General features: G+C 39.0%; 1 protein-coding gene across 4 annotated transcripts in view; it reads right to left on the bottom strand.

The window, feature by feature from the left end:
• LOC138008059 (tyrosine-protein phosphatase non-receptor type 13-like) overlaps positions 1 to 10,000 on the bottom strand; it is a 95,959-nt gene that overhangs the window by 74,676 nt on the left and 11,283 nt on the right. For all 4 annotated transcript variants that reach the window (XM_068855247.1, XM_068855244.1, XM_068855246.1 and 1 more), the window contains exons 6-15: positions 9,876 to 9,941; positions 9,684 to 9,776; positions 9,103 to 9,186; positions 8,702 to 8,773; positions 5,879 to 6,059; positions 4,889 to 5,242; positions 2,514 to 2,760; positions 2,257 to 2,440; positions 1,550 to 1,618; positions 1 to 46 (exon numbers count right to left, since the gene is read on the bottom strand). The exon at positions 1 to 46 is cut by the window's left edge and continues 38 nt beyond it. In XM_068855247.1, the coding sequence (XP_068711348.1) occupies positions 1 to 46; positions 1,550 to 1,618; positions 2,257 to 2,440; positions 2,514 to 2,760; positions 4,889 to 5,242; positions 5,879 to 6,059; positions 8,702 to 8,773; positions 9,103 to 9,186; positions 9,684 to 9,776; positions 9,876 to 9,941 (1,396 nt within the window). The remainder of the gene's footprint in view (positions 47 to 1,549; positions 1,619 to 2,256; positions 2,441 to 2,513; positions 2,761 to 4,888; positions 5,243 to 5,878; positions 6,060 to 8,701; positions 8,774 to 9,102; positions 9,187 to 9,683; positions 9,777 to 9,875; positions 9,942 to 10,000) is intronic.

Here is a 10,000-nt window from a genome sequence, read left to right as displayed (position 1 = left end):
TGACTGTAACCATTCTCCTACCTTGAGGTAGAGAGTGACTTTTTCTCTAAGTATTGAAAACAAAGGCAAAGGTCAGGCTAGGAATAATTATTTCTAGCAATAATCAAGGATTAGTGAGATGCATTCAATTCCTGCTTTGTCATTGATGAGACATTTACATGTAGAAGTAGATGAATATTTTGGGGAAAATTGTTTTGTACACTCTGTAATTGTTCATTAATGAAGGTAATCACACTAGAAGCATTCTGACTGCTATTTTGATGTTAATAATCTACATGATTAATTGTGTTACAATGCAATATCAGTTTTGTGAGATATCAGTAAACTGCCTTGCTGGATAGTCAAGCAGCATCACTCCCTAGAGTGTACAGCATGGGGTATTTATGGACGGTCACCCATTCAAGTATTAACCTCTACCAACAGGACTTAAATTTGGTGGACAAACAGGAATCATTTTTTTCCCTTAGGCAAGCTATACACTATCAAATGAGATTGAGTACATGGGTGTCAGCCAGCCAGTTCAAGGTGCAACCCAACTACATGTACAGCGCCACAGTACAGTTATGCCCTACTGTACGGTGGGAAATCATGGCACATGGACTGACTGGACAATACCCATGGCCACAACTGGCAAACAAGTGCTCCTGTTGTTAATTCTGTTGAAAATTTTATTTAACTGCATATTTTCATAATAATGAGTGCTAGTTAATTTTTTCAAAGAGCAACTAGGGGTGAGTGCAATAATTTGTAGTTTTTGAAAGAATTCACCAGTGCTCTTTTATTTAAAATTGCAAGAGAAAAATCATGTGATTACAGGTTAGGATGCAGGAAAATCGTGTTTATGGATTATTATTTAGCAATTATTCCCCCTTCCCTCCTCCCCTTCTTTCCACTGTTTTTATTGGTGTGATTGGTGCCTGTCTCCCATGCTGCATGGGGGCTCATGACTGGGGTGCCAGAATACCTTAGCCATGGGAGCAGTCTCCACCTAAGAGCTGGCAGCCAACAGAGGAACCTCCTGGATGTCTCATGCACCCAACCTCCAATAGCAATGTTGTTAATTTCAAATTGCTGGAGAAAAAGACATGTTATTGCCCAAACAAAACCGACATAACAGTGGAAGAATAAGACCCACATATCAGTGATACCCTTTAATTTTAAAATACCAAATTCCAAGTAACTATGACATTCTGAGCAATGATAATTAACAATTAGACCCGTAGACCGCAAGGGTTACGGGTCAATAGCCCATGAGGGGAAGCCGAATGGGCTATTGACCCATGGCCCTTGAGAGCGAAGGGTCTAATTCCTTTAGTATCACCCAACAAGTCAGACAGAAAAGGCAATAATAAAGTTAGCAAATACAAGTTAAAGAAATATTTATTTGGGAATAAAACGAAAGCGTCACGCTTTTCGCTACTCGAGGACTATTAATAATAGTCCTCCAGCAGCGTAGCCAATCAGAATGCAGGATTTGCATTAGTCCACTAGTTGGGTGATACTAATTTATAAGTAGATGATTGAAAGTAAAGGATTTTAGTTGACTTACCGGTGAAATGTTGACAACTGACAAGTTAGGATCTTCAGCGACTTGCACAAACTCTGGACCAAAAAAGGTCTGTCACAACAAACAAAATCCAGAATAAATTTTCAAAACCTCATTAACAATTCATGAGCCAAAGGGCCCATAAAAACACCGATGAAACTTCATGTGTATGAGCTTTATACCCCAATAAAACACTGCTGCTCATTAATTTTTTAAACATTATATGAAGTATTTCATTAACAGGCACTGTTACTCACGCATACATGTAGATTATGACAATAATTTAAATTGGGTTGTTAAAATTGCTTACTCTAGATCTGACAAATCAAGTTCTCTTTCTGGGCTGTTGCTGCGTTGCTAAGACACTAAATCACACTGCAGTAAATTAAGTCTAAAATTTAGTCCACAAATGGGGATCATTCAATAACTGTTCTCAAAAGGAAATGATAGTTGAAAATAGCAGTCATTCAGTCATCCAAAACGATGAGAAAGTTTACCAGCCAGTTTTTGGGAAAAAACAACAGACAAGCCAGTTGTTACTATTATAATAAACTTTGTTAAGGTTGACATTTTTCAATTACACTACTACGCTAATATGTATTTGTTAAACGTCATGTTACTATGCTATTATGATCGACATTCTAAGCCAGAAACTACAACTGTAAAAGAACAGACATGTACCGCCGTTTCGTCATAAATTACACACTCACCCTTAATTTAGCTTTGGATTCTCTGCTGGATTTTGTACTTTTTTTTGGCTCACTTCCAACACGTATATCGGGTACTGAGAGGAAATGCTGGGGTCGACTGTGGTCTACTGTATCAATACCAGGAAACATCTTTTGGCTTGCACCTTGTTTACCCAAATCCATTGTGGAAGAAAACTGGCGATCACTGAGGAAATTGAATGGAAGTAATTAAGACAAAAAGAAACCTGATTATTAAGAGTTACCTAAGATCTTCTTACATTGACATTCTGGGATCGCTTGCAGATCTAAACGCTACCCTCGATGCAGAACTTCCAATGCTTGCATTCATGTAAGGTTCACTCTCATAGCCATCTGTCATGTATACATCAGGAGCATAGCTCCCTTGTGTGATAGACACCATGGATGATCGGCCGTCAGATAGCCGAGAAGACTGAGGAGCAGACAGCATGGAGGAAGTGTCTGTGACCGAAGCATCGCTGTCATAACGACCAAAGGTTGAGCTTCCTAGAGGTTAAGAAATAAAAATTACCTGAAAGTAATACATGAACTGGATTGAGATTGTAATCCTTATACACAATACATTAAATTTTGCTACCGAGTTCATTTGGTATTCACTGTGTACCTAGTAAAAACCCATGGATGTCTTACCAAGTCAAAATCCAGCTGCTTGCATGACAAGAGAGTTCTACCAACCCCTTCCCCCCTCCCACTGGTAATAATAACAATAACCCATATTTATCGTTCATCTATGACAAGTTTTTTAACAGCTGATTGGCATTTCTAAGGAGGCAGCTGAAACTGAATCAGCTGCTTGGGCAAGTACTGATCTTGAAGTAACGGCCTGAGCAAGTCTTGTATAAGACGGAGATAATGATCAGTGGGTAAACCACTGGCAGACTCATAACTAAAAATTGAAATTGGCTTTTTAAAGGTCAAAGGAATTTCATACAAATGTAATTGTGACTGTCCAGATGAAAAGGATGCTTAGACCATTTTCTTCCCAAACGCGTTTCAAAACAGTGTTTCAAACAAATTCAAACACATTTCAAACAGTTTCAAACATGTTTCAAATGCGTTTCAAACAACAGCGTTTCATCGCGTTTCAAAAACAAGTGTCACATTTCATTTGCGTTTGAAACAAGAATCAACATGTGCATAATTATATTATCAGTCGGTGCCTCTGCATGAATTGCCTTAATTAGCAGTCTTTGTAAGGTTTGTCAAATATGAATGAATTTCTTTGATGATAAACATTACGGGCAGAAACATACTTATTAAAGACAATGTTTCGGTGTCCTCATGACACCATCATCAGGTCAAATATAATATTTTACACATAACTCGAATATTAATGTTCAAGATTAAGTTCAAAGTCCCTAGAGGCTAGGTGAAAAGTTTTGCCTTTATCGAGTCACTTTGGATATTCAGACACGGTTTGTGCTCGCGAATAAGGAACATTTCATACACAAGACAATCAAATTTGCGTGAGCGTTTCTTAAGAATGCGAAACATGTCAGATGTTATTGTTCTTGATTGATTGAATTTCACTTTTTTTTTCTAAACGTTTCTGAAGCTAAATAATTTCAAGATCTTTGAAATGGAAATGAACGAAAATACGAGAGTCTGTTTCTTCGCTAGGATGCCAGAAGTTTTTTCTCTCTTAGAGCGATGGAATTAATGGCGAGTCGCGCAGGGCGAGAAAACCGATTCGCCGGTTTGTTCTTTCGTTTTTCACCTTTGATCTTTCGTCGCCCAAAGCTAGCAAAAAACCTTTGGAATTTAGGGAAACCAAAAACCCTGCTTTTCAGTAGGATTTGACCGTAGTGGATAACAAGTATATTTTAGTCAAACATGGGAGAGATATTTCCGATATTTCTGTCACGTCCTTGTCATGCAAACACATACTTTTAGCGAAACATTTCTAACTTTAAGAGCTAGGCTTTTCTTCAGTCAAAATAAAGCCTTCACTTTTGTGGTATTGCCATTTAGAGATATTCGCTTTGCTTTGGAAACAGCGTTTACTTTTTACAGTGAATTGTCACCCCTGACCCGGCAGAATCTGCAAGATCTCTTTGCGATCTCCGAAATTTGATTGTAATCTCAGAAGTCTTTCACAAGCACAAGGCAGAATATGTTTCCACGGCTATGTTGCCATGATCAAATTTTCTAAACAACTGTTACAGCTGTATTTCACACAACAACCCACAAGGTGTCAAAGCAGTTTACGCAGAATTCTCGCTCCTTACTTTAAACACTATGTCATTATTTCAAAAGCAATATATGCTCCTTGGCTTGTTAGAAAAAGAAAAACTCATCCACGTTGTTTTCTGATAAATTCATATTTACTGGTAAGCTGCAATAAAACAAAAGGGTACTAATTTAAGAAAAAAATGAAACGGAAAATTACTCCGTGCATTCTCTACTGAAATAATTTGCTGTGACAGTAACGATTATGTTCACTGTTGACAGATGTAGCACAGGTTGGCATTTCAAACACAGATAAACATATTTTCCTTTGTTTCAAACACCTTGGGTTTCAAACAGTTTCAAACGAGTTTCGAACACAAACGCACTTGAAACGCCTTTTGGTTAAGCATCCTTTTCATCTGGACGGTCAAAATTGATAACTTACGAGATACAGAAACCAACTCGGGTCTTTGACGTGTGTCAGAAACCAGACCCTTTGTAGAGCCCTCAAAATAACCAGCCCCAATGGTGTCATCCTTTTGGGGGCCCTGTCCATGCATGTCCAAACTTGCTGTGTTGGAGAGTGGAAAAGGGCTTCTTGATGTGCCATTTTGGAGTGAGACAGAGCTGTCTGGTCTTGACACATCATGTGCACTAGACAATGACTGATCATGAATGCTTCCTTGTGACTGACCATAAGGATCCTGCTGTGATTGGTCAATTAATGTTGTCCCATTTGACGGCAACGTTGATTCACTTCTTTTTCTTCTGACACGAGCAAGATGATCCTTGTATTTATCTGAAAATTAATAAAAAACAAAATTATGGATGTGACAAAATGAATTCCATTCTCCTCTTTTATCTTTTGCTGGATGTTATCAAACACTAATAATTATTATTATCACCATACAGAGTCTGTAATGACCAAAACATAAACCTACCAGTGTATTGGCAGTTTTCAGTGTGAAGCATTCAATGAGGTGTACATGTATACAGTGTATTAATCAATATCAAACAATAATTTTATACAATCATGTACTTATATTGATTCCTAACTGAAATGGCCCAGTTAAAGCAATCAGGATGGCCAGATTTCAGGTGAAATTGTCAAGGATTCTGAAATAATATTGATGACTACTTTTGTGCTGACCCGACATATTAATTTCCACCTGGCATAATGTGCATACATGTAGCTGTGAACCAAGTCCTTCCACAATTTTCCCTCCTCTGAGTAATACATATTTCACAGTCAAACACCAGACAATATTTTACTCATCAGTAGGGTACAGTGCAGGGGTGAGGGAGTTAACAGCATCTACATGTACGTTTCACTGTGTCCACTTTTTCCCACTAAAGAGGACAAGTTTGGGTCTTTGACCCTAGCCCTCCTTCTTATTTCACATACTGCTCATGCTCATAGAAACCAATTAACTACCTAGAATATGAGACTGCTTGCTTCTTCGAGGTGTGGGAGCAAACCCAGTTGGAGAACCTGAACGGCGGTAGTTAGATCCGACCAGTTCCTCTGACGTTGGTTGGGCTTGCGTGCTTATTTGCGAGGGTGGAGAGGTGAGCAAGCTACGAGGACTTCCTACAACAAGACTGGCAGATGGAGTCTATGGGAAATCAATTAAATAAATAAATGTGACATGAACAATGCTTGTAATAACAATAAAATGGTTCCATAGTTCCAACAATGGACAACAGTTACTGTACAACATTCACTAAAACTTTCACAACCTGTGTGGAAATGTAGCGGGGAGATACCCTCCATAGGGATAACCTCTGATATCCTTCCCTTTCATTGAAGTGAATGAATAAAGTTGGCATTATTATTACTTCCGTCAATAGCACTGATCCATGTATTGTTGTCAGTGGCACACATACTTTGATTATTAAATAATTATCATGACTCATCTAAAGAGGAAGTCTGCCTGGTAAGCAATACCAAGGCTGCTGCCTAAGAAAATTTTAAAGGAGCCCTCAGAGCTAATCGCTGAGAACTTAGGAGCCCAACATATGAACTTAAAGGTGTTGCTGTGAAAAATTAAGGTGCCCAGAGCTATTCTTTGGGAGCCCCAGGCTACCGGGCTCCTGTTAGGCAACAGCCTTGAATACAATAAATTACGTTAACTTATTGGCCTTAAGTCTGTAAATTGGGATTGGTGCAAAAATGATTTTAACTAGGATTTGATCATTCACTATTTAAGGACAGTGCCTACTAATTCAAAGGTATTTTTCCCAGTTTATAAATATGCAGGAAAAGCAGATCTTAACAAGTGTTATTGAAATCCAAAAAGAAAATTGGGGGTAACCACACATTTTTCAAAGATATGTTAAGGAATTAAATCTTTTACTGGAAATAGTGTATTGAAACATAGAACGTTTCGGCCATAAACCATGGCCTTCATCAGCTAATGCTGGAGGTCACGTGACCTGGACAGATCACGTGACAGGCGACTAGGAAAGCGCCTCAGCACCCGGTCCCATGTGTTGGACAAACTGAAACGGAGCCCCCTTTTGCGGTTGAGAGAAGGCTGCTCCACCCTTTCCCATATGGCCTCCTTTATGCCTCATCGGATCCAGTCCTCTTCTTGATCGAGTATCACCACGTCCGTGTTGTTGAAAGAGTGAAGGGTTTCCTTACAGTGTAGATACACCTCAGCAGTCTGTGCCTCGTTGGATCCCTGGTGACGGTGCTGATCCAGGGGGGTACGCAGGGATTGTTTGGTTTCGCCAACATAGCTGGCCGCACATCCCGGAGATCCACACGGGATCCCGTAGACTAAATTGGACAACTTTTCTCCAAGCATCTTGTTGACCTTGACTAGTTTAGATCTTAACGTGCCAACTGGTTTAAACGTATTCGAGATGTTATGTGACTTGAGAGCGTTCTTAATTCTTTCGGCAACACCAGCAACGTACGGGATCTTAGCCAGTGCCTTCTCTGGACAGCCACCACTCCCCCCTGTCCCAGGTTTCTTTCCCTTCCTTGCTGCTTTTAGGAAGGCCCATTTTGGGTATCCACATCCACACAAAGCCTTCTGAACGTAGTCTTGTTCTTCCGCAAGCTTTTTTGGGTCGCTGATTATTGAGGCTGCCCGATGGTTCAGGGTGCGAAGTTTGTGAATTAGTGGGTGCTTTGAGTCAAACTTCAGGTAATGATCTGGATGATTGAAATTATGTTTACTTATTTTTCAAAGATAATTAATCAACAATATTTGTCAAAAGCTTTAAAATACAGAGCAATGTACGACATTCTTTTCCAAACTGAAGCTTAATTAATCATCTCTGAAAAATGCCTGGTTACCGCCAATTTTCTTTCTACAGTAGATACCAAGAGTACTTGCTGAGTTCTGCTTTCTCTGCATAGTTTTAAATTGCGCAAAAACATCCCTGTATTAATAATGGTAAGCACCACCGACAGGAAACCTGACAGGATTCAACACTAATGCTCGCCCAATTGCCCAGGACAAGCGAAATATATCCGTGGGGAAACTAAAACAACTCTAAGACTTGCCAGATCGGGCAATAAGAACAAAATAATATTTTGCGGAACGATCTGATTTGCAATGAAGAAAGTGACTAGTAATATGACATAGTCATCGCAAACACAATAAACAAATTACATCTCTTTGCTGCCATTTATTTTTCTGTTAAAAATATATAATTGGCAAAAACCTTGAAACAGATTGGCAGAAGGAACATGTTCGTAGCCGCCATCTTTCTCCGCGCAAAAAGAATGTTATAATGGAACTCAGTTTTCCTGCAGCCACATACCCTACGATACAGTGTACCTTGATATTAAAATTCTACCTTCCGTCACATAATTTCAACCAGCTTTGAAAGGCTTAAAGAACATACCATTGGGCAAATGGTATTTCATTCAAAACCAGCCTAATCTCAGAGTTATTCAAGGAATCTCCCTTGATCTCTTATAGAAAAGGAAAATCGCTCAAAGATACATAATGACTGTCAAAGCAAAACTGTGAAGGCAACTAGAATACCATGGACACACAGCAGGAGTCGAGCTGGTCTGTCAAACCCATTTTACACACATTTTACACAAAATTTAATTGGCAACAGGTCTTTAGAAGGTGGGCACCCAAAAAAAACAAAACTGGTTTCCCAAAGAGCAAATTAGAAAGAAATTAAGTAAGTGTCAAACACTGCCTGAGTACCTTGGTATGCGCAAAACGTATGCACAGTAACAATAGTAGGCACCGTCCTTAATAGACAAAGGTTGATCTAATCTTACCCAACCATCTAAGTGCTCAGATTGGTCTAGTTGCACTGTTTCTTCATCAAAACTATGATCTTCTTCAACGTTCTATACCAGAGAAGATAACATAATTATCACAAATCTGAGATCAACATTGTACACAAATTTATACATTGTATGTTGTTTCATTTCACAAGTACGATAAAATATTCATGCGAGATTTTGTATGGGGGCTTACAATGGCTTGCCCTCGGCTCACCATGGTAAATGACCATACAGATCTCCCGCTCATATTTTTTCTACCACTAATTAAGCTATAAAATTTTGACTGGAAATCTCTTCTCAAGACACTTCATTATATTAAGGCATGAAAATGCAGCTACTGCTTCCACAAAACCAACCTAGTGTCCACTATAACAAACACCAAATCAACTTACATCTGGGACATCATCTCCCAACACTGCTGTGACCATCGAAACAATAAGACCAAAATGTCGCCTTTTCCGGTGTCTGTGGCATATCTACATGTAAGAATCAAACATGACATCATGATTGTGAAAATGGAAGTAGTCAGGGAAAACAAATTCCTTGGGCTGCTTTTTTTCCATTGTTAACACAATGTGACAGGGGCCAGAATGTTTGTGTATGGGAGCTCATTGCTAGCCATGGGAGCATTTTTACCGTCTAGTAGAAGCCCCTGGAAACTTACAGCTTGATGCAGTTGTTTGTGCATTATGAAAGCCCTGATAATGATGACGATATTATTATTATTATTAGTAGTAGTAGTAGTAGTAGTTATTCCTTTTAGTGGTGATGGTACCACTACCGGTAGTGGTAGTGGTAGTGGTAGTGGTAGTGGTAGTAGTAGTAGTAGTAGTAGTAGTAGCAGCAGCAGCAGCAGCAGCAGCAACAGCAACAGCAGCAGTAGTTGTGTTTTTCATATGAATAAAACTGAAACTCTGTTCCTTAATATACAAGTAAAGCAATAAAAAAAATTATTATACTTGTACTATCATACCTCGAGAACTTTTGAAAGGCGGATTCGCAACTGGGCACTTTCTTCGCACATGGAAAGAAGAATTCCTTCCAAGTTCTCACTCAAATTGACTGGCTGTAAAGAAAATTTAAAATATATATTTTAAAAATTTAAATGGTAATAAACAGAAGCTAAAACCATGTAGATCACCTCGCGATAAACAAGAGCACTCACCTTTCCAACTGGAATTTCATATTCCGCTGCATGATATAGTGTCATCCCCAGAGAGTAAATACAGATCTACAAGTAATCAATGGCGACAACTGTGGTTACACTTTAAATGTTCAGCAATTCCAAAG

Source organism: Montipora foliosa, chromosome 6 (assembly GCF_036669935.1).
Source record: "Montipora foliosa isolate CH-2021 chromosome 6, ASM3666993v2, whole genome shotgun sequence".
Taxonomy (NCBI): Eukaryota; Metazoa; Cnidaria; class Anthozoa; order Scleractinia; family Acroporidae; genus Montipora; species Montipora foliosa.
This window is presented reverse-complemented; position numbering and strand designations above follow the sequence as displayed.